This window comes from Silurus aristotelis (genome assembly GCF_946808225.1).
Source record: "Silurus aristotelis genome assembly, chromosome: 28".
Classification (NCBI taxonomy): domain Eukaryota; kingdom Metazoa; phylum Chordata; class Actinopteri; order Siluriformes; family Siluridae; genus Silurus; species Silurus aristotelis.
Window position 1 is genome coordinate 12,211,273 of NC_139601.1, and position 25,634 is coordinate 12,236,906.

At 36.0% G+C, this 25,634-nt stretch overlaps 1 protein-coding gene across 1 annotated transcript; it reads right to left on the reverse strand.

Moving 5' to 3' along the window:
* Positions 1–702: 702 nt before the first annotated feature.
* raf1b (Raf-1 proto-oncogene, serine/threonine kinase b) lies at positions 703–23,781 on the reverse strand. Its single transcript, XM_083534337.1, has 17 exons — positions 23,710–23,781; positions 18,292–18,520; positions 17,998–18,113; positions 16,344–16,446; positions 16,079–16,236; positions 13,041–13,133; positions 11,893–12,046; positions 11,088–11,112; positions 10,885–10,988; positions 10,015–10,132; positions 8,351–8,435; positions 7,944–8,120; positions 7,425–7,471; positions 5,125–5,243; positions 4,867–4,998; positions 2,886–3,020; positions 703–2,403 (listed from the first exon to the last, which is right to left on the reverse strand). Exons 2-17 carry the CDS (start codon positions 18,490–18,492, stop codon positions 2,263–2,265), a joined length of 1,908 nt encoding a protein of 635 aa, XP_083390463.1. The 5' UTR covers positions 18,493–18,520; positions 23,710–23,781; the 3' UTR covers positions 703–2,262.
* Positions 23,782–25,634: the final 1,853 nt, after the last annotated feature.

Genomic DNA, 25,634 nt, shown 5'->3' on the forward strand with positions numbered 1-25,634 from the left:
TTTCTGGATGGAAGCATTTATTGCTCTAAAACCTTTACCTTATTTTTTCCTTAAAATGGTACATTTCCAATAGTAATGTTCTATTGTGAATAAAATATGGGTTTATTAGTTTGGCAAATCATTCTATACTTATTGTATTATATTTACATTTTATAGTGTCCCGAACCCAGCCATTAGGGTTGCAAAAGCCAGTGCACTCTTAGTGCCGGTCCCAAGCGCGGATAAATGGGGAGGGTTGCGTTAAGAAGGGCATCCAGAGTAAAACCGTGCCAAATCAATTATGCGGATCAAAAATCAGAACTTCATACCTGTTCGGTCGAGGATGGATGGACAGGATTAGAAAATAGTTTATTAGAGGGACAGCGCATGTAAGACGTTTTGGAGACAAAGTGGGAAAGGCGTGATTGAAATTGTTTGGACATGTGCAGAGGAGGGACATGGGGTATATCGTTAGAAGAATGCTGAGGATGGAGCCACCAGGAAGGAGGCAGGCCAAAGAGGAGGTTCGTAAATTTGGTAAAAGAGGACATGCAGGTAGTCACATCTGTAGTAAAAATAAATCCTTATCCACCACCCTGCTATACTCCATTACAGCAAAGAAAATAAGGGCATCAACAAAAAAATCAACTGCTGTATATTCGATACAGTAGACACAAAACCCTATTTGCCCTGATTGTGCAGTAAATGAGACTGAAATGTGTATTGGACTTTTGACTTTTATTAAAATACAAGGCATTAACAGTCTTCCAAGTGCACAAGTTGGACCCTCACTAAAGAATACCAGGTCAATACAAAGAAGTAAATGCTTTAGAATCTCAATCAGCGATATGTTTTACATTTTTATTCTCAAAATTATATACAACCCTAGAAAGAACTTTAAAGACAACAAAAAAAAAAAAAAAGAAAGAAATACCATCGGTCTACACCTTCTCAAATAATGAAAGCCACTGCGAGAGTTGGCACTTATACTAATTTAAGATGTCACTGTCTGACTTTCAAATAGGCCGTTAAAATATAGAAATTTGTGTGCGGTTACACTCTTAGCTCCTAATATACAACCAAAAGCTCAATCAGGTTTTACACAGTCAAGAATGTGTTGAAATTAATGAAGGAGAATTTAGCTAATTAGATTGAGTGCTGATGTATTTGTAAAACTAACACGCTGTTTCAATACTGAATGGGTAAGTAGTCCGATATAGGTCAAAAACACTGGATTGGAATCTGATGTTCATGCCAATAAATGTGTATTATGAACAGGACACAGCATGTAGAACACAGAACAGGTCTTAAATCTCACCCTCAGGACATCCTGAGAGGATGTCAGTATTGGATAAGTGTTGAGTATCAGCCAATAGCTCTGAACTTTATAGTATTGTAGACCAGCCAACTCTGAAGAGTAGTGAATGTGCAGTCCTAGATTTTTACATGCACACTTTCTTGCAGGCTATTTTGAAGAAAAAGATCTTGTAACAGTAAAAAAGTATGCATGTAAAATCTGTACATTTAATTAACTTTATCATCATGACCATTAATATCGTTTGTAAAGTGCTAATATATCCTCATTAATTTGAACAATATTGGTTAAAAAATAATAATAATTCCAGGTAACCATTGTTAACTTGGTACTTGTAAAATGTTAGGCAAGTCAAACATACTTTAATTTTATTTGACATGAATCCTAATGAACTTAAAATAACAGGAAGGGTAGGAACGATGTATTTCAAGCAAGAAAATCTATGTGGGAACCGAGTGAACGAATATATTTATTAATATCTCAATAATCTTTAACTTTAAAAACACCTACGTACCTGTCAATCAGATTCATGTCAATTTTCTGAAATGTGCAAAAAATATATATTTTGAGTGAAAACTCATTTGAAGCTACTGTGCCAACAATCATGGGTTGTCCCAATATTTATGATAGAGCATGTGCTAAATCAGTTATATTTAATGCTATGCTTTATTTCTTAGCTCACCAAATGAGACAGAATAAATTACGTGTAACAATAAAATAAAATAAAAAAAATAATTAAAAAAAGGGGGCTTTCCCGGCATTTTTGAGAAACGACAAAGCTATAAAAATGCAAGCTTTTTTCAGGGGCAACATCTCATCATTAGTTGAATAGCTTTGCTTTTTCAACTCTTGTGCTTCATTTTAAGACGTTATTTAAATACGCTGATGTGACTGAGGTGCTCCAGGTTTAGCAGAAGAAACATCTAGGGGGAAAAAAAAACAAAAAAAAAAAAAAAAAGGCAGCCATACTAGAAGACAGGCAGCCTGCTGGAGGTCAGAGTGCAAATGCTGCTGTCGTCTGTGTGAGTGGCTCTGTGAAGTGACGGCTCTGAGGCGCTGCGGTTGATTTTGGGCAAAGAATGTTGCAGTAGCTCTATTGAGGCGAGAATCTAAAAAGCAAAGGAACAAGTCAGTTTGCAAAATCCTTTAAATTCAGATTACTCTTTCTGCAGAACAATGATGCTTTAATTTAAACCTGGTCTCAGTGATTTCTGTGGCTTCACAGCACCTAAAACTTTCCTTGTGGTTCACTGAAAAAAACATAAGCTATTTTGGCGCAGAGGGAATAGTTATTATGGCAGAAAGGCTCTTAGTCTAAATACATACTTGTCTTTTAAAATGAGTGTGTTCACTTTTTCATGTTACACATAAAAACTGCATACAAGATCCCTGAATTATAGATCTAAATAGATACCTATTACTATAGAAGGAAAAAATGGCATTTGGATTACAGTTGGCACTATTGACCAATCAGATTTGACAATTCAAAAGTACTCGTAGTATAAAAGTTCATAACAAAGCTGAAGTAAACTGGTGCTAAATATTATTTTAATGACTAAATAAAAATAATAATAATATTAATAGTAATTACTTGAGGGAACAGCGGCCTGTCGTCTTTCGACTTCTTGATGCAGTCGGCGACGAGTCTCTTCATGGCTTTGGGGCAGTTCTTGTACAACTTGCTTAGGTCTGGAGACAAGTAACCTCTTCCTACCATGAAGATGATCTACAAAAGAGATTATAATAATCATTCCATCATGCAATACACATGCAGAATATGCTTATCAAGGTTGAAAAGCCTTCAGCAGTATATCAGCATTCTTATCCAAGTATTTAAAATCAATTCGATGCTTCGGCTGATTGGGATAAAAGTTGCAAGTCTAGGACCCTGAGGATGTAGTATGTCTGGGGGAGGAAGAAAATGCATGAGGCTCCTCTGCCACAAATGACCAAGTAGAGCTGTATACCCGGCTAAATCTAGCATCTAGGCTCTTCAGAAGTAATAATAATACTTCAACAGCATGAAGATCTACATTATCTCACAAAAGTGAGTACACCCATCACAATTCAGACTTTTATATATTTTAGAGTAGTCGATGTGCAGCTTGTGTAGCAGTACAGATGTACTGTTTTCTAAAAATAACTCAATATTCAGCCATTATTGCCTAAAAGGATGGCAAAAAAAAAGCAAGTACACCCTAAGTACGTTATGCAACCATGCAAAGCCACATGTCCTCTTCTTCATGTTCACGTTTTTGTCTGCTTGACAGGATCCTACAAATTTGTGCATTTTGTATTACAGCAGTTAAAATTTGGTGCTTTGAATATAATTCTCTAATACTGACCACTGGATGTTCAACATAAAACCTCATGGCAAAGACTCTGAGGATTTAAAAATTAGTATTGTTGATAGTCCACAAAAGATTAGGTTATAAGAAGATCTGTAACTGAGTTATAGTACAGTGGCCAGGATCATACAGAGGTTTTCCAAGACGGGTTTTGTCTAAGGGTTGATCTAAGAAGTTGAATCCTCGTGCTGTGTGTCAGGTGCAGAAGCTGGCTTCAAAAAACAAACGCATAAGTGCTGCCAGCATTGCTTTAGAGGTTGCAGAAGTAGAGGGTCCGTTTATCTTAGTCTCATCAGACCACAGTACATGTTCCAGTAATTCATGCACTTTGACAAGTTGTCTTCAGCAAACTGTTTGTGGCCTTTTTTGTGCGCCAGCTTCAGAAGACTCTTCTGCACCACTGCAACAAGTTGGTTTGCATGGCCATCGTATAAAAGAGACTATGATGAGACCAAGATATAATTGTTTGTTTTAGATAATGTCCAGCATGTGTGGCGACACCCTGGTCAAGAGAATCAAGAAAACTGTATCTTGCCTACAGTCAAGCATGGTGGTGGTAGCATCATGGTCTGGGGCTGCATGAGTGCTGCTGGTACTGGGGAGCTGCGGTTCATTGGGGGAAACATTTAATCCAACATGTACTGTGACAGAACATGATGCCCTCCCTTCAGAAACTGGGCCGAACAGCAGTTTTCCAAAACCGCCAATTGCCTTGATGAGGAAGCTGAATATGAAGGTGATGGGGTTGCCAAGTATGTCTCTAGACCTGAACCCTGTTGAGCACATGTGGGGCATCCTCAAGCGGAAGATGGAGAAGCGGCATGTGTCTAACATACAACAGCACCGTGACATCATTATGGAGGAGTAAAAGAGGATCCCAGCAACAACCTGTGCAACTCTGATGAATTCCATGCCTAGGAGGATTAAGGCAGTGCTCACCCTAAATATTGACAATTTGGACTTAGTTTTGACATGTTTACTTGGGGTGTACTTACTTGTTAAAACTGTAAAAAGAAAAAATGTTTAAATCAAAAATCTAAATCAAAAATTCTATTTTAAAACTTAAGAATAATTCATATGCAAGCTAGTTTAAAAAGAATTATGGGTTTTGTTTAGTTTTCCACCATGGAGAGGCATCAACAAATTTGTCCACATCTGTACAAGTAAATTTTTTTTTTTTTAACATTTATTTTATTAGTTTGATCAGTTGTGATGTGTAGATACCTGGTCTCTGTTTGCAACCATAGAATATGGGAGCTCCCCGGTCATCAGCTCATAAAGCACAATACCGTAGGAGTAGACGTCTGACTGGAAACTGTAGGGATTACTGTCCTGCATCCTGATCACTTCAGGAGCCTGGAGCATGTAATTAGATTTGGCATATGATACATTTCTATTAGTAATTATAAGCATAGCTTATTTCCTTTTACTCTTAAATTCAAATGATGTGCTATCCAAACATATTTCTGTTTCTAGACATACCATCCAAAGAATGGATCCTGAAGGCTGCTCTACTTGATGTGAGCCGCTCCATCTGGTCTTCACTGTGGCCAAGCCAAAGTCTCCTATCTTCACTGTTAAGCCTTCATGGAGAAAGATATCTAGAGATGTGATTCAAGGGCTGAGATAACTTAGAGAACACAAGTTCCTTGGGTCAAACAATCCGACGACTACATGTCTTTGCCTATTGTTGTCTGGCATATGATCTTTGACCTATGACCAGTATACTAACTGCAATATCAACTAGAATATTTGCACCCTAAACTATAAACATACATTTCCAAGAGACTAAAACATCACCTGCTATATTTCCAATCTTCAACTGCCCAATCGAGCCTCAGATTCCTGTTTTTGGCCGACAGGAATGGAAGACAATGTAAACTCACCACAATGTAAATGATTTCTGTGCACCACAGTTGTAAAGAGTAGTTATTTAAGTTGCCAAATTGTCTTTGTACAGCTTGCAAAATCTGGGTTAAATCACAGATGTCTTAAATCAGCTATTTCGATAATCTGCATAATAAAAAGTGCCATATACTTTTAAAAATCCTAATATATATTTCATAGTATGGCAGCTTACCCATACTTCCCTTGCAAAAAAGCCAGTGCTGATGAATCTGTATAACTGTCCTTGTAGAATTGTGAATTAAAAATAATATTTATAAACTCTAATGATGCATCATAAAGCTGAAATAAAGTACAATCATAGATTCCATGATATGTCCAACCGTCATTAGTACTTAATACCCCAAAAATTACTATAAATACAGGCAACACTGTCTGTTTGAAAGTTCTATACAGCAGTATATGTGTGTTGAAACTAGTATGGTTTTACACAACATTTTTAAAAAGGCTAGTGGGCAGAAAGGGAAAAATGTGAATTTTACCACAAAACCCATAATACGAGTTAGTGGACTGGCGGTACATTTTGGACAAATCGGGCCTCTCTTTGTCCCCAAAACGTCCTTTATGCACGGTCCCTCTAATAAACTCATTTCTAATCCTGTCCATCGTCGTCACTCCCAATGAAAATCTTAGCATCTTCAGCTCTGCTACCTCTTGCTCCACCTCCTGTCTTTTCTTCAATGCCACTGTCTCTAAACCATACAACATCGCAGGTCTCACTACAGTCCTATAAACTTTCCCTTTCACTCTCACAGATACCCTTCTATCACAAATCACTCCTGCTATCACTCTTCTCCACCCACTCCACCCTGCCTGCACTCTTTTCTTCCCTTCTCTAACACACTTTTCATTACTTTGCACTGTTGATACCAGGTACCTGAACTCCTCCACCTTCATCACCTCTTCTCCCTGAAAATGCACCACTCCACTGCCCTGTTTCTCATTCACACATATACTCTGTCTTACTCCTACTGGCTTTCATTCCCCATTCACCCTTACTTACCTACACTTCTCCTTTGCCTGCTGTCTCTGTAGACGTCTTCCTCCTCTCCTTCTCCAGCCAACAGTAGCCCAATTTCCACCAGTACCGTGTTGGCTAACAATACCTGTGGCGGTCGTTGGTAACCCGGGTCTTGACCGATCCGGAATGAAAGTCTGATTCGTGATGTGCATATTTGATTTGGCACGTTTTACACTGGATGCCTTTCCTAACGCAACCCTCCCAATTTATTCGGCCTGGGACCGGCACTAAGAGTGCACTGGCTTGTGCAATCCTAATGGCATTTTCTATTTAACTGAACTGCCTAAATAAAATACTAAATGGCTAAACCAGATATATTGGTATGTCTGTTTTACAAAAATGAGATTCGCTGTTTAAATAAATAAATAAATAAACACTGCACCTCCACATAGCTAGACTTGGAATTGTGCAAAAGTTACACAGATTCAGTACCTTCATTAAACTTTAGGTTGTAAATTTGGATACTCCCTGATATAATCAAATTTTTTTAAAGAAAAATTTATGTAGATAATTGAAAGTACAAGTGCATAATGAGACACGCATTTATAAAAAAGAGTTTGCAGTGAAATGGACATAGATTACTGTTTAGCTAATTTCATCTAACAGCTCCAGTGCAAAAAAAACCCCAAAAAAAACATCTAAACAAATAAAAAGAATGGCTGTTTTAGCCAAACATTTCAGTCATTTATTTTACTTTATTTGAGTTTGCTCAGGCATTAGTTTCTAAAAAAAAATTTTTTTGAATGACAGGAAGCAGACAGGCATACACTTTAAAAACACAGTAAGTTTTGCCTTTGTCTATATTGTCCATTAAAGAAAATTTTTTTTTTTTTTTTAAGAAGTATTTAAAGGATACTGTTTGACTTCATGTCCCGGTGGATTATGTTCTTTGCATGCAGATAGCTGGGAATATAAAAGAAAACAATTTATAAAAAGCAATTCTGACAAGATACAACACACCGACACCATTGTTTGTTGTCTGCAATGCAGTAGAACCATCTTTTTTTTTTTTTTCTGTTGAACACAAAAAATGCCTCCGTGTTTACATACTAAACACCCCTATATTGAGTGAACTCTTACCCCTTATTCTAAAAATGGACGCATTCACACTTGTTGATGGAGTGGAAAAAGTCCAAACTTAATCTACTATGGAAAACACAAACACTGCAGACAGTTTGAAAATGACTCTCCACCTCATTAAGCACAGCACTCAACTCCCCAACTCTCTGCCCAACACACTGCAATGAATATTCAAGCCTACTCTTAACACTATAGTGCTATAATGTCATGTTTAATGCTATATTATAAAAGTCAATACCTGCAGACTATAGAGCTGTTTATTGTTACGGCTTTAATGCCTCTCTTGGTAACTCACTCCATGCCTTGTGCAGTCTGTCTGGCGATGTCAATCAGCTGGAACAGCTGCAGTTTGGTGTCCTGGACATGCAGGTGTTTATAGAGGCTGTTTCCTTCACACCATTGTGTCACGATGGCCAGATTATCCTTGGTCATGTATCCCATAAACAGCAAGATGTTGACGTGACGAGTCTTTCTGGAGTGGTTAGATCAGACACATAAATGGGGTGTCAGGTCAGAAATTAAGAGTTTTATTCCTGAGAAAAAAGCATGAATGAAAAGAAAGACAACATCTAATAGCAATGGACACATTATTTTGTTTTAGCATATTTCAATTTTCCATATATATTAGCTGGGTTGCCTAATCAATCACAAAAACCTTCATTTGCAATATTGCTGGAGAAACATATTTCCAAATGTGCTTACCTCAAAACTGCCACCTCATTGCGAAAAGCCTGAAGCTGCTCTGGCGTTGGATCTATAACCTTTAAAATCTTCACAGCAACATCACCTAAAGAAAGTGCATGCATTAAGAGCCGTTTCATGAGTAGCACAGATCAACCCAACATTGTTACATACAAGTAACTAGATCTGAAACAATGTCTGGGGCCTTGGTAAAAGGGTTGTCAGGGATATGAAAAATAAATAAATAAAAATTAATAAAATGCCAGCAGTCAGTCATAATTGTTTGCATCAAATGAGTCATTATTCACTTCAGGTCAAAAGAAATGACTAGAAGAGTACTAACATTATTAATAGCAATTGTTTACTGTAACACACAGACACAAAGAAACACACTCACAGAGAGATGGACAGAGAGAGAAATAGACAAAGAAAGAAAGAGAGAGATACACCATCTTCACAGACTTTCAATCGGTAGTCTTAACAGGAACACAACAAGGGCTGCTCAATTTAAACAAAATATAGTTCTTGGTTATTAAATTTTTTTTTATTTGACGTTTCTAATAGGCTAATAAGTTTGAAAAGAAAAAAAAAAACTTTTAAATGAAATTATTAACTATTAATAATTGAATCTTCCTTATGTGTCTATTAAAACCGATTTATTATTACAGTTAAAAATGACTTTTAGTATTACACCATGCTATTTGTTCTCCAGTTTGACGGCAGACACTGAAATACATTTCGTGTTATTATATCCCCTAAATACAGTGTACCAGTGGCAAGGTATCCATTTCAGAGAGGGTAAGCTACTAGTAAACTAACCTGCTACATGGCTGCACATCGCAAATAAATGTTGCTTCTTAATGCATCAGCTCCTAGAGCAAGAACTTCCCCTCTAACCCAAGCTTTCAAACAAAATGAAAAGGAAACAATACTTATGCAAGTGCAGAATAGTGTGTGAATAAAAGTTACAATTTTATTAGGTCAAATAAAAAAGGCGAAAAACGTAAGTAGGTGGATATAAACCATCAGCAAACAAATAAAGGTGTTATAGCCGTAACACAGTGACAAAACTTATGCTACATAAAGGACCATGCTACAAGGTGCCTGCTTGAAGCCTCCCCAATCACTCTAATCTAACACCTATATACACTCACCAATTAGGGCATAACTTAGTGTAAATAAACGATGCCAGATAAGTGAGTACACATACTCAAACCTTACAATACTATAAATTATTATGTAAAACACTAAGCACAAGTGCCGAGAAGGTGTATGGTAAGAAACCATGGGGAGATAGCGTATCACAAACTTGCAGTAATCACACTAGCATGAGTCCATTGTAGCCTATAGGCCACTTTCTAAATGGCATAAACTATGTATGCTTCATACAACCTTGTAATGTTGAGAAAGCCAAGACATCTAAAAGGGGAAGAGCAACTCCCTTCAGTCTGTATTTAAGATTATATTGCAAATGATGAAAGATTTATTAGAAAACTTGCCAATGATACTTTGCAATAAACTTACTTAATAAAAGAAGTCTCCCAGTCTGTTTGAGGCAAAAATAATAAACGTATCCATCAAATCACATACATTCCGCTTGGACGGGTTGATTAAATATTTAAAAACTAATGAACTTTTCCTTTTATCCCAATCACCATATAATTTTAATACCCTGTAATGCTTACCGTGCCATTTCCCTTTGTAAACGGTCCCAAATGACCCTGATCCTATGCAGGAGTGCAGAACCACCTCACTGGCATCAATCTCCCAGTAGTAGCAAGAGTCTCGCTTTTCCCTGGGCCGCTGAAGAGAAACGAATCTCAATGAATCCACCAAAATTGTGCAGACAAAGACAACTTTTAAGATGCATGAAAGAGAATAAAGAAAAAGAAAAATTAAAATAAAATAAAAAAATCTCATTTACTTATGCCCTAACCAGGAAATACAGAATTTATTTAAATTAAAAATAAAATATTTTTTTTTTCTATTTAAAAATAGATATATACTAAATTCACCAAATTTTACTGAGATGTTGTGAGATCACTGGCAACTAGGATCATGCCGGTGTTTCCAGTCTAACTATGTACCAAAAAAAAGGTTTTTTTTGGCAAATAATATTTACAATCTTATCACAAAACCATTTCTAAAGACACACAGTTTTGAAAAAGGTTTTTTACAACATTACATTACAACATTTGGTCTGTTTTTAAATTAAAGGGCAGTTAAAAATAAATAAATGTATTAATTATTTAAAATATGTATCAAAATTCTCATTAAGCATGCAAGCTAAACACTGTATAACAGAGTTGTGAAAGTTTTGCACAAACATGCAAGAATATAAAGTTATTTTGTCCACAATAACCTTGATCTTAAAATCACTAGCAAATATCCAATTCTAGGCTTTATCACTGATTAACTGGCCAAATGATTTATACAGACTTAAAGACACATGAATAACCCACTGGGTGTGACTGTACAACATGCAGTTACAAAAAAAAAAAAAGTTTATAATAAAAAAATAAATAGAATAAAAACAAACAAACATTGACACTTACTATTCTGTTTTTTTCCTGAGTATTAGATGAAGTCTTTTCTCTATGAACAAGGCCTGGAGTTTTGGCCTGAGACCATCCTGTGGGGCTGAGATTAGAGGGTCTTCCTGTAAAGGAAGAACATACAAATGAGAGAAACTTCATTTAGTGTGTAATTTTGAAATGTGTTTTAAAATTTCTATCAAATATTTGTAGATCATTCTCACCAGAGTCCTGAATTTTTAAGGAATCCTGTCAGAAAAGGGAAAATACAGAAAGGTGTTTGTGAACATATGGCATCAAAATGTTATGTATTTTAATTGACTCAGAGTTGGAAAATAAATTTCAGTAAAAATTTATTCACATTCTATCAGGGGGAAGAAAGAAAGAAAAAACGCTGGTCATTTAGGTCATTGTACTTGCTAATCACATCACCAATGCTCCACAGTTGAGTCTAAGGAAAATATTTTGTTATCAGAATTAATGCAAGTCGTTTGTGTTTGACGATCTGGAAACACCAGTCATATGTGGCTGATTTATAGTCAAATAAAAAATTACCAAAAAAAAGACCAAAACTGAATTTTAAGTAGCAATACACAAGAATAGTATATACAATTTTTACCAAAACTGTGAAAATGTTTGTCATTTCAATAACTTCCTAACTTTGCCTTACTCTTAACTTTAAAGATCATGCGCAGCATCAAATCCTATTTAATAACTTGTGATTTATCTATATGCTAATTATAGTTACAGTTCCAGTGTTTCCCTTTTGGTTTTACTCATTTGGAATATGCAATACTATTGGTTTTAGCAACTGTATTTAGTTACATTATTAAACACAATAAAGAGATTTCTTCAAAACTTTAAAAAAAAAAAAATCACATTATTTCCATGATAGCAGTGTTGAGAACACAAAATCGTGCTTACCCAAGATGGACATCAAGCACACTCACCTCCCCAGTTTACCCCTGGTACACCACTTAACTATGGTTTTGCCTATACATAAATAGTGTCCTCAAGTGAAGTCCTCACCTCAAATGAAGCCCCACCCGCAGGCAGACTGCTGCTGACCATGTGGACATTGGGTGTGGATGTGGAGCGCTGTTTCTGGGAGAGAGAGCCGCTTGAGGGTGGCAAGGGTGCAATGTAGTTAAAGGCGTGAGGCGTAGAGTGTCTGTGATAAGCGCTGAAAATGAAAGAACATTGAGTTTTTGTCTTCATTTAAATACAACAACTGTATGTAGGAACTATTCTTAGAAATAATACTGCAATTAAAAAACAAAAAACTGATTAGATCCTCCCGATTTGTGCTGATGCAGTAGTAGTAAATCTAATGCGATGGCTTGATGCCTTTAATAATTGCTCGGATCACATTTGAAGACACACTCTTGGAAAAAAAGAATTGCATTTCACTGCTGCGTACTTTAGCCAAAAATGTACCTTTTGCAGTGCATTGTTTGTTTTTATTAATTTTCAGACACATGGCACAATTTGACTCAATTTGACTCATGGACATCTGTTTAATACAAAGCTTTTCTGTACAAGCATGTACAAATCTCCTTATTCTTAATTCATATAACATCATCATGGCTGATAGAATAATCATAAGGTACATAGAAAAACTGTTTTTCCTGTGCTTGTCAGAAATAATACTGTGAACAATTCACTGGTCCTGCAATCTAGAAAGCAGTTTTCTGTTTTTTTCAAGAAGAAGAAAAAAAAAAAAGCTAAAAAGCATGACTTTTTTTGGGTATCATTCACCACTTTGCCTATAATCTTGATGTCAGTTTCAAGAAAAGCTTGAAATCCCCAATTTCAACTAGAGACCAGTTTGGAGAATTTTTATCTGGCATTACCCAGTTATTCCAGAGGGGATATTTTGCTGTGTTGCTCAGTGTTAGCATTTGTTTCATAGGAACTCTGCCTGTTGTGTCTAATATTTTTTCCATATTCAAAGCCACATGACCGCGTATTCACTTCATTAAGCTTTAGTCTGAACTTCTTCAAAAATGCTGTATCCTTGGGCAGAGTGCAAAAGAGCTTCATGACAAAGACAGTGAAAGAACTTTAATAATCAAAATATATGTGAAAATATACAATTTGTCATAATTTATTGTGAAAAAATAAAAATAAAGAGCCACTAATCATTTGCTGCTTTTAATTAGCCTCAAAGAACAAACCTGGCAGGAAGTCGGCATAAAGAGTCTCGCATCCGCCGAGATGAGAGAGGTGGAAGTGACAAAGTTCCACTTTCTCCTGGTGTGGGAAACAAACTGGGAGAGGAAGATGAACATGGCATTAGTGTCAAGCATTTATGCACTTTGACACAATTTGAACTGAAGCTGAACTCTTGGATTTGATTTAAAGCAGGAATAGTTTAGTAGGTCAAAATGCAAAACTCGTCTAAGTATTTAAAAGTCTAATTCAACCGAAAACCACTTTACACTTGTCCCTCTTATCACCTAGCTAAGGCACGTTTAATGTCTGACAATTCTTTTACTCAGTTTTGCATTTGAGCTGCAATGCTAATGTACATGAAACCAACAATTCACAGTTAGCTTAATGTAAATTATTCATGTGAATAGTTCAGCATCTTATATAAATGTGTTTTCTGAGACTTTAGGTCTTTAGATGTAAACATTTAAATAAAAAAAAAATAAAAAAAATAAAAATAAAAAAATTATTACTATTACAGAGCTGAAATCAATAGTGGCAGCTGTATTAAATCTAGAATCGTTTTTTTCCCCTCAGCACTTAGTTTCATGTATTTTAAGATGATTGTTTGATGATTTTTTTCATGCTGAACTAGTAGCTATAGGCTTCCCTTGTTAGCTACAATAGCATTCAGTTTTGGGCAAATATCCTTCAGGACTGCATTTTTAATTTCCTTACTTTCTATTATACGGTCACACACACAACCAGAAACTAGCAGAGCCTTTGTTAATATGTAGACATTTACCATTCAAATAAAAATACAGATTTCACTGCTATTAAATTTGCTAACAAAGCCATGAAAGTGCTGGCCTTGACCAGATGTTTTTTTAGCAATCAGAAGAAAAAAAAAATGACACTGGATAAGTATAGGAGAAGTAGAAATTATAGGAGAGAGTTCAGTGGTGTAAATCATATATAGAATAGTCCATTGTGCCAGGCCTTGCCCTATTTTCATTGATATGCATCTCAAAAGAATGTCTGCGATGAGAATAGACAACAGTGTATGCAAAACTCTTGTAGTGTGAATTTGTAGCAAGGATCATCAAACTACTGGGAGTCAAGAGCACTTTAGGCATTTACTTTCTTTTCTAATAGCGAAATAATTTGTATACTGCACAGCCCTCCATTTTTGCATCCTTTAGTACTTATATGCATGTATAATGAATCACACTGTTTGCTATTGGAATCACACTATTTATCAAAACATTAATATATACATGAGTATAATAAACAGCTGATTTTGCTTTATGCGAGTAGGGCAGAGCCTTAAGCACTATTCAAACAGCTTTTCACACTGTAATTAAATATTTCCTCCATTGTATCTGGACAGCAATAAACCTACATGAAATGAGCAAGTTTCTGACAGATCCTTTCCTGTTGGATATTTGTGATATTGTAGCATATATGTATAAACAAAACCTTGCTGAAAATTAGACTACTACTTTAAAACTACATGGGAAGCTCGGAGTCTGTTCATCATTTATGGTGAAGCAGCTCACAGACTAATCACACTGTTTATTCATTTAATGTAAACTGTGGACAGTGCAGCTTGTAAGAAAATCCCCAAACACCAAAATGAATCTTTGGGCTTGTAAGACAGATTCATGTAATCTATTTATTAATGGGAGGAAAGCTTAAGCTTATAGGACACATATAGGACTTTAATGTGTTATGGGACTAGATGTAATTAGGAGTGTATGTAGAAGTGTTTGCATAGAAAAAATAAAAATATAATATATATAAAAATATATAATCCCCCCCCCCCACACACACACACACACACAGTGCACCTTTTGCAACAGGTTTTCTATAAGATGACTGAAAACCAACTGCCACTCAGTAAAACAGTAATGAACTTGAATGACATCTCAAACTACTTAATCCACTCTTTATGTAAAAACATATATAGTCAATGTATTTTCTTTCCAAAATTGCTAGATCAAGTCAAGTTTATTTCTATAGCGCTTTTTACAACGGACATCGTCTCAAAGCAGCTTTACAGAATTTAACAGTTAAGGTGAATGATGTGTATTTATCCCTGATGAGCAGCCGTGGTGACTGTGTCAAGAAAAAACTCCCTTAGATGTTATGAGGGAGAAACTCTGAGAGGAACCAAACTCAAAAAGGGACCAGGAGCTACTGAGCAACTCATAAAATAGCTCAACATTTGCGATCATCATAGATCCAACACCAGCTTCTCCCTGCCACTCAAAGAGGTCCAATGTCAAAACTCCACATCAAGCGGGATCCAAATGGCGCTGGTACGTCTCTAGATGCTTCGTGATGTTTGCAACTATATCTAGTTATCAGTTTAATTAGTAAATATTGCAAGCATACATTAATATTTAATCCATTTTTGCATTTGTTTGTTAATCTAACACATATCTAGTTGTCACAATGTTCTTCAGGGAAATTGAGCTTGCTGGTTAGCAGCGTAGTGAAAAGGCACTACTAATTTTGTCAGCCTAATTTTTTTGGGGTATTACTTGTAAGAAGATTCTGAGAATTAAACTGAAGGTCAGACCAACAGATGAAACTGATAAAACATAACACAGATAGATGACAAGTGCCTTTAATAAAAGGCACTTGTGCTTCCCCATTTTCTAAAACCACCAGCCACCACTGATCTGTAATCACCATTATAATGGACAATTTAATCAGCTTGCAGGATCAAGATCTTTATTTTTGATTACCTTTACCTCCATTCCATTGGTTATAAGGTTCCTGGTTTAAAAAATAAAATAAAAGCAAAGCCAAAGCAATATTTCAGCATTTTATGACTGCGCCAATTGTTCTCTCTTTGTCTGCACAAATAAAATAACTACTTACCAAAGGATACTCAAATGATCTAGACTCCTACTGAGGTTATTCAATCAGCAGTTTGACAAAGTTTTCATCACTTTAATTTCCATATCATTTGAAGAGCAAAATAGCAAAAAGGATTTATCCTAACGCCCAATCTAAACCAAATCCCATTCTAATAAATCTCTTTCCTCAAACTTACAGAAGCTGTCGAATGTTGCTCCAGTCAACACACATGGTGGGGACTTTGGTGCTGCAGTGTTCGTGGAATTTGTATCCGCACGTCTGACATCGGAAGCCATGTAAAAGGAACTTCTGGCAAATGTCACAGAAGGCCAGCTTCAGAAAAGTCTTTCGTACCTAATGAAAAATAATTTCGTCTGGTTGGTCAGTTTTATTTAAACAGTGTAATTTTTTTTAATGGGCCAAAGGCACCACAGGGTCATGTGAAGTTCAAGCTCACTCACAAAATTGTGTGTTGTTAGCGGTACGTGATCCAAGACTTCGACCAGCAGCTCTTCCCCAATGAGTGAGGTAGAATCAGTGTTCCAATCCATACGGGATTTTTTGCTGAAATCAGGAGTACTTTTTGTAAAGATTTTACTTACTAAAGTGTTAAATAACTTCAAATCAATGAAATAAAACAAAAATAAAAAGTCTTTAAAACAACATAAGACTAACACCTTTCACAATTACACACTTGAGAATTACATACCATGCAACATTTATCACATTTACTTTTTAAGAAATAATACACTATAACTTGGGAAGACTGTAGTTTTTCATTAAACTATTTCTCCTACTGTAATAAATACAAGAAACCAGGGCAAGTTGGATGTTTAAAACCTGCTTCTTAATTTGTCCTCTAATCCAAGGATAATTACAGACTAAAGAGAAATCTTATGTAAATATAAATGTCTACAATCTGCTATAATCTATGAACATGAACAAATCTCCACAGTATAACACTGCATAGACTAAAAGAACTTTCATTTTGGCCAACCAGAATAATTCTTCTCTTTTTTTTTCTGTCATCATTCTTTACTGTCAAAATATAGCATAAAGCTGGAGGTGTTGACTATAATAAGAAAGTTTTATATATACACATACATACACACATATGTGTGTGTGTGTATGACATATACATACATATACATACATATACATATATATATATATATTACACACACACACACACACACACACACACACACACACACACACACACACACACACACACACACACACACACACACACACACACACACACACACACACACACACACACACAGAGTTTGTGTGATTTGCAATGAAACTAAAGGGGGTACAAAGGAGGAAAATGTTTGCCACAGAATTTATTTAGTACATCAGGATGGCTTAATTACAGCCAGTACACGGAGTACTAGTTAAAATATGCCAAAACCTCTTAAATTTGTATGCAGAAGAGGGCAGACAGCTCTTTTCTTCAAGTATGCTACGCTGCCCTGTGAACCAGTGCAAGTTCAGAAAGATGCATATAGCTCGCCACAAGTGTAATTAAATAGTTTGGATGTTATCAACATGTGCTCTGTTCTGATCTTGCAATGATCTCTCTGCAGTGATCGGTGATGGCATAGATCAACTAAAATCATTCTGCAGAATTAGAGGTTTATTAGAGGCTGGGGAAACGGTTGTTTGCCTATGGTCTCTCAGCGTTTGGCTTCTCGAGAGCCTATAGTGTAATTATAGTACATGTGAAAATTTGTAACAAGCTAGTTTAGGTTATCAAGCTAATTGAAAATGAACCGGCTTCCTTCTAAGATTCACGGCCACTGCCAAATCAAATGTGGGTAAATACCAACTATAAAATCTCAACATAATATTTTGAGGTTTCTTATCCTGCCTGTGAATCATTGACAATCTTGCATTTGCCCAGACTGCATCGCATAACAATTTGAAGACTTTAATTTTCAGTAACCTTCAGTAACCTTGGCTGGTAGAGTGAAAATAAGGCAAAATTACTAGTCAATAAAATTAGTATTCTGCATTATACAGCATGATATAAATTATTATATGAATATAAATATGAATATAAAACCAAACTGAATACAAATAAAATTGGATAAAATGTACTGCCATTACCTTTTAGGGTGTTCTGGATGGAGCCTAAACACAGCGCAACACTCAGGCTGGAGGCCTCTGACTTTAAGGGCCTTGATGAGGCAGCTGTGCAGGGTCATGCCTGGTCGTACATTCACCTGAAGAAATCCAAATCACACCAAGTCAGTTTTTTTTTTTAGACAGGTCCAGTAGGGAGCACAGACCCAAACTTGTAAATATTGTCATTTTCTGTCTAAAATTTAATTATTATTTTTATAGTAAAATACTAAAGCTTTCTGATTCCATGTGCCAGCTAGTATATATATTCTCACAAACCACAGTGCGCTGCTGATTTGGTAGATAAACGCGAATGGTGTTCGCTTTGGATGGATTGGTTATTTTCTCATCATCCGATGAGCGTCTGCGATAAGGAAAGCTTTTGGTTATAGTAGGAGACATGCAGGTATCTTCAAACACGGAGTCTCTGAATCCAAACCCATTGCTTAGGGTCTTCCAGGTTCCTTGGACATGCTCCATCAGGCTGGACAGTGATAAGCTCAACGATCTACGCGAAAAAAAAAGAAAAAAAAAAGAAAAAGACGTGTAAACAATAAATTCCAGTGCTAAACCAAAATTTGTCAAAAGAAAAAAAAAATGTAATTCAATGACCATTAGCAGAAAACAGCCACTCATGAATTCTTCCCAGTATCAGTATATTTTAAAAAAATAATAATAATAATTATAGAAATTATATAATTTCTCTAGAAACATGGTGCAGCACATAAAGTAGCATTACGTACACAGGACTACATAAAGAGCAACTAAATGGTCAGAGACAAGAAATATACAGCAAATTCACAGTACAACAAGTGCTCAAAATAGTGACTAGACAAGAATAAAGAGTATTGAAAGGGAAAAAAAACCAAACAAATGTCTGTAAACTTCACAGACAATAATATTGCAGCACCTGTTTCGAAGCAACCTATACACAAACCACACAACAAAAGCTTTAAATCGAAACACTGTTGTGCCTTGTCATCCTCGCACAACATTTCTCTTATCTATTTTCACAAAGTCATAGTCAAGTCACTTTGCTATCAATCTTAAAATGTGCCAAGGTATGCAAGTGCCTAATCATGAAGTGTCTGCACTAAAAATGTTGGTAGGCAGATTGTTATCACACAAGGATCGTTAAAAAAGTATGGCTGCATCTGATAAGCTACCCTTTCAACCATGTTCGAATCACTGCTTAGGAGGCATGTAAACTTTGTCAACATTTTACACATTCATGGTCTTGCTTCATCAGGCAGGTTGTCAAAACCCCTGACACCCCTCCACTCACTCACACTTACACACAGGTCTAGGTGCATAAAATGGTACCGTTATGAAATGCTACTCACAATTTTATGTAACAAAGTTCTGTTTAATTTTGCACAATTATACTTCCTATTTCCTCATTGTGACGCTCTTGTCATTCTGTGAACTTAATGTGCACTGTGCCATTACTACCACTGTTGTGTATTCCAGCCATATGTGGTTCTTCCCCAGACTGTCACCACAACATTGGAGGCACACTATTGTAAAGGAGGTCCTTGTATGTGGAAACATACACATTTTCCCTTCCCTTGAATGAGGAACCCAAACCTGTTCCAGCATGAAAAAGCCAGCTCTGTGAAGATATGGTTTACATGGCTTGGAGTAGAAGATCTTTAGTGACCTGCTGTAGAACCCTGACCTCAACCCTACTGAAAACCATTGGGATGTATTGAAACATTGATTGCACCTCAGGCCTCCTCACCCTACATCAGTACCTGACTTTAATGACACCCTTGTCCCTGAATGAGCACAAATCTCCACAAACACAATCCAAAATTTAGCGAAACACCTTCCAAAGGAGGGGAGATTATTATAACAGCAAATTGGGACTTAATATGGAAAAGCACAGACAAATCTTATGGTCAGGTTTCCACAAACTTTTGTCAGTGTAGTCTATCAGACAGCTTGGCCACACCCACATTAAATAACAAACTACTGCTCATGTGACTTTTTTTTTTACTGAATTATACCATACTTTTCTTTAGCAATTTGTACTTTGGAAACTATTGTTGAAAATTTGTCGGAAGAATAACCCAAGATGTGTTTAAGGCATTACATGAGTATACTGTTACTGAATATATATTTTCTAAGGTGTCAAAGATGTCAGGAGGAAATCTCTTTCCTTTTGTTTAACAATTCAAGCCAATATTTGTCCAATACCTGTACTCTTTAAGACAACTGAATCTTTCTTGAATTGATGTTGCAGTGCAATAGAGGTTTATACATTTCTGCAAATGTTTTTTTTTTTTTTTTTATGACAAAGGACACAGAGCCTCTGTTCTAACGTGGCACCCCTCTTACAAGCTGAACCACACTACAAGTTAATCAAACTTCATTTAGTTCTTTGCTTAAACAGTCATTTGATCTGTAATGCAACACAGTAAATAGTTCACGTCAAACAAGCAGCTGATATCATGTCCTCCTGGTCTTGATCAAGCTTACTAAGCCACAGAGGTGCATCTCTTGTCATTACATATTTGGCAACTTGTTCAGCTGATTTGTGCACTTTGGTGGTTGGGGGTGGGGGGGGGGGGGGTCACACTGTTGAGCTTTATGTCAGCATGTGCTTCCACTGCAAGCCAGGATTTTAACATTAACTCCCTGACGGAGCAGCTTAAATGTTACAAATATCAAATTAATGTCACACAAATGATACAGAAGGGCATGTGAGGGGGGATAAAGCAGGAGGTTCACTAAGAACAAGTTGCCAACCAATCACACTTTCAGCTTTATTAACAAACTACTGAAATTTTAAAGACGCCAATCAGTCTACAAAGACTACAAAGTCTACAAGAAATCTTTGTCCTGGAGAAGGAAACCAGAGTTTCTAGGAGCAAAAAGCACAAAGCATGGGAAGAACATGTGACCTTTGTGCACAAGTCAAGTCTATTTCTATAGCATTTTTCACAACGGACATTGTCTCAAAGCAGCTTTACAGAAAAAAAAAACAAAAAAAAAAAAACAGACAACTCCTAAACATAATATAGATTAAAATGACTCAACCCTAATGCTCTGCTTAATACCTGGAATCATATTTCAAATGTTTTTCTGAAAATCACCAAAAATGGCTTTAAAAACTATAATACGAAAATTAGAACTGGACCGCTGAACCGAGGCCCAAATGCATTTTTAGTCCTAATACAGAAATCCAAACTCTATGATAATAAGAACTGCTGAATAAAAACATAATTGCAAACACAAACAAACATACACCAACATGCCATTTTTAGTAAATGTTCTGGTGTCTTAAAATCTTTAAAAAAATAATAATAATTCTTCATTGTTGTATTATTATTATTTTATTTTGTTCATTTGCAATAAAGTAAATGTGGAATAAATTAGTGCTACTCATTTAGCAGATCCTGGGTACAGTAACTGCTCTTGCATTACAAACCAAGTGCAATTTTGCATCTTTGGATCTCCATAAAGCACCAAAAGAGAACAATATGATTAAGATAATGAAGCCAAGGTCAAGCCTCAGTCAGCTTTGGCTGCAAATAAAATAGCTAAGGAGGCAATCTGCTTAACACTGCACCATCTGTTTATACCTTTACACCTCAAGTCTTGTTTAGGGATTAAAGTTTTGTGGGAGAATTTATAATTTGCCAGTATGGACAATATTTAAGTATTTTTACTTAATTGTATTACTATTCTCAATTACATGAGAACATTTAAGGATTTATAAATGCTAATATGGGGTCCATATATGTTTTAATCTATTTTAAGTTTATGCTGTTAAGTACAAATTCAAAACTTACAAACAGTGCAAATAATTGTTCGAAGCAAGCCCAATTTTAAAACCTTAAACAATAAATGACAACATTGGTGGAATCTGAAAAAAAATGTTTTAATGTCTTTAAAAAGATACGTTTGAAGCACTTCAAAGCAACAAAGTGTGGATTAGAAAGGTGTAGAATACAAAACCAGTTGCAAAACTGACTGAACACCACTGACATTTACAAAATTTTGCAAACAGGAAAAAGCGCAACTACATTACTTCAAGGCTTCTTAGAAATGGACGAATCGAGAACAAAGAAGTTAGTTTTCAATCGAGTCAATTGCTTGCTTATTAGTTCATTTTGTAGCATTATGGCTGTGACTGATGCAGAATAAAACAGCATGTAACAGAGGGTTAGCTACGCTAGCTATTATTATACAAACAGAAATTCACCTTTAGCATTATAAATAACACCCAGGTAGCTTATGCAACCGTGTACAGCTGCACGGATGACTTCAGCAAAAAGATGTGCAGATCCTCCCCCAGCAAATGAGTCTTTTAAGGTACAAATGTTCTTGACAGTGCAATGGGTTGTTCCTAACATTAAAAATAAGTGTTGCATGGCTAGAATTGGAGTCTTTAATAGCTGACTCTTTGAGGCAATAACACAGGCCTGTCACTTGTTCAGTATAAACTGTATTAGATCCCCTGTTTCCAACAGTAATGCAAAAAATCCATCAACTGCCATTAAAATTCTCACCTGAATAAGAAATAAATCATAAAATAGAAATTTCAGTCATTTAATGTCAATAAAAACTTTTATCTTCGTGAGGGTCATAATAATTTGGGAATCTATCCTAGGAACACAAGTTCATTGCAGGGGACCATGCAGGGTTTCTAGAAGTTGTCATGTTTTGCACAGACATGTGGAATGAAAACACTGCACAGAAGGTAAGGAGAGCTCAGGATCTAAACTCAGGAGCCTGGAGCTGTGAGCAGCGTCAATAACATTGTACTGAATTATTTCATCAATTATGTTGGGAATTATTGTAATTGTAAAATATGTATAACAGTATGTGACTCTGGAGAATCCAAATTCAGTTAAGACACTACAATATTATACACAGATACATATAGACCTCCATCCCAAAATTACACGCCGACAAACATTTATTGTGGAAGCTGTTGCATTCTATCCAGTCATATTTACACAGAAAGACAAGACAGCATTTACAGAAGCATCTTCAATACCCAAAGGTGTAGTTTTTAAATGATGAAACACTAAGTGTACAGCACTATTCTAACCCTAATACTGTAATGCATGTTCCTTGTTTGCAGTGCATTCAGGGACAGAGGGTCCATTGCTCTCAGTATATACTTTGGTTTATTATGTGGAGTTTCTTTTATAATAGGATACTGTTCTAACAATTACTGGGATTGAGTTAAAGGAAATTTAACATCCTTAAAAATTGCTTTATTTAATATTTCTCTCATTTCCCTCAATATTATAATGCCTGAGATTTTGCTATGAGCCTTCATCCATATAAAATGTGCTGGTGAATCACCTTGCTGATCGGATCATTTGAAAGGAACCGATTCAGTAAAATGACACGTACTAAAACATCACTAGGAAACGTCCACGCAATATTTAATGACTTCTGCTGTTTTTAATTGCATCGGTTTCGCTTTGACACGTAACAAAAAGGTGAAGTTTTATTTAATCTTTTTTTAATAAAAATTCTACGCCAAGTTTAGCATGCGCGCACAAGCTGCGTTAAGCAACATCCATAATCCATAACCCTACTGCACCTATTAAATGCATTATTAATCCTAACACGTGCTGCAATGCTGAATTATAAGAAAAAAACTCATAGGAAAATATAAGGGTAAATTAGGTCGTTCATGAGATCATCGTGTTAAAAGCAAGTGAAACTACTCACCAGGAAAAAGTCGGGGAATTGTCGCTGCGTTATTTCTTCCCACCCGCATTCAACTCAACTTAGCTTTCTGCTCTATGATTGGCTGTCTGCTCTGATCTTTGCACGTGGTTGCAGACTAGGAGCCAATCCCCGTGCAGGAGGCGGGGTTTGATCCTGCTCCATGACAGCGTCTTTTCTAATGAACTATAAAACCCAGTGACGTCAGACTGCTCGCCAATATATATATAATATATAAAACACAATATAGTGTCTGGCATTCTGGTATTGTTGATCCTTCAGGGTGTTCATAATCACATAATCAACAAAGTACCCTACAGGATTTAAAAAGGTTTTAATCATTACATAAAAAAATACTTTTCAACCAATATACTTTATGTGACAAGCCTGTGATACACTATGTGCAGTTTTCTAAGAAAGTTTGCTGATAGGATTTACTGATGATTTGCTGAATCTATCCCAGTCCTAATGAACACTGTACTGATTCACGTGGACAGTCTAAATCCTCCCACTTTGTTTTTCAAGTCTTTTGTTAAGTTTTGGGTCATTGTTTTACTGCATAATAAAGTTCCTCCACCTTAAGCCGGATGCATTTCTCTATTAATTGTAATGCAGAATGTTTCTTCAGACTTCTTTATTTATTCTTCTGCTAAAATCATGAGCAACACAATCAATAAATCATCTTTCTGTCTCCAAACCTTTGTCCTTTTCATCACTCTTGTAAACATAATCTTGGTTCCAGAACTTTTGAGGGTCAAACACCCATATACATTAGAAGGTTTTTAGACACTTGACTTTCTTTGGATGCATTAGCAATACATTTTCCCTTCACTTAAACTGGGAGACCCAAAAAATTTTCCAGCTTGATAATGCTACTATGCACAAAGCCAGCTCTATGAAGATATGGTTTATGTTGGTTTGGAGTGGAAGATCTCAAACCTTTTGAACCTTTGAGATGATTTGGAATGCTAACTGAATCCCAGGCTTTCTCACTCTACACCAGTTTACTAACACCCTTGTAGTTAAATGAGCACAATATCTACAACCACACGCAAATCTAGTGGAACATCTTACCAAAGATTCGAGGTTATTCTAACAAGTTAAGGTGGTGTCTAAATGTGAAATGGGTTTGTTCAAAAATCAATACAAGGCTTATGATCAGGTGTCCACAAACTTTTGTCTATATAGTGTATTTGTATTTCTAAACCATTTTAGTTTGCTCGGAAACATAATCTAGACATCGTTAATGTTGTAAATGAATATTACAGCTGGAAATTTATTTTTAATCGAATGTCTACATAGAAGTATTAAGGCCACCAGAATTGTGTTACATTACTACATTGTGTTAGTTAAACTTATTATGTCAAGTCTTAATAATCATTAAAAAAACCTACAGTTCTTTTACCACAGCGGAAAATAGTTTAAATACGTCTTGTCTGGACCTCTTGGGTTACATAAGCATCTGTGAATTTGTTGGTTCAATCATGGTCTCTTAGTCTAGTTGTTTTGAAAAATAAAGGCTATTTCATGTGAGAGACTGCGAAACAAAAAAGAGAATATCCTACAAGTAAAGGTGTGTACTACTCCCACAAACTGGTTCCATGATAAAAACCAGGATAGAAAAAGGATTGGATTGCCTGCAAATGCACAGAGGATAAATATGTTATAGTGTCTAGTCTGAAAGAGAACTCATCGGTCCTCCACTACAAATTTTATCAGATCTTACCCATAAAAAAGCTCCATGATGCTCAAATTCTGTGATGGAAATCTGATGGTCTGAGGTGCTTTGGTGCTGGTAAAGTACAAAGCACCGTTCCAAATGATAAATTATGTAAAACCTATATAGGGACAAAGCAGTCAGCTGGAATTCTGGATGTTAAGGTGTTGTGGGAGCTGCTTAAGGGATAGTATGACATAAAAAGAGTCCA

Coding starts and splice junctions, on each gene's coding strand:
- raf1b (XM_083534337.1), bottom strand. CDS start 18,492: ATGGAGCATGTCCAAGGAACCTGGAAGACCCTAAGCAATGGGTTTGGA. Junction 8,436..10,014: donor TTACAAAGGGAAATGGCACG/GTAAGCATTACA, acceptor CACTTTCTTTAG/GTGATGTTGCTGTGAAGATT. Junction 4,999..5,124: donor CAGGATCCATTCTTTGGATG/GTATGTCTAGAA, acceptor TACATGCTCCAG/GCTCCTGAAGTGATCAGGAT.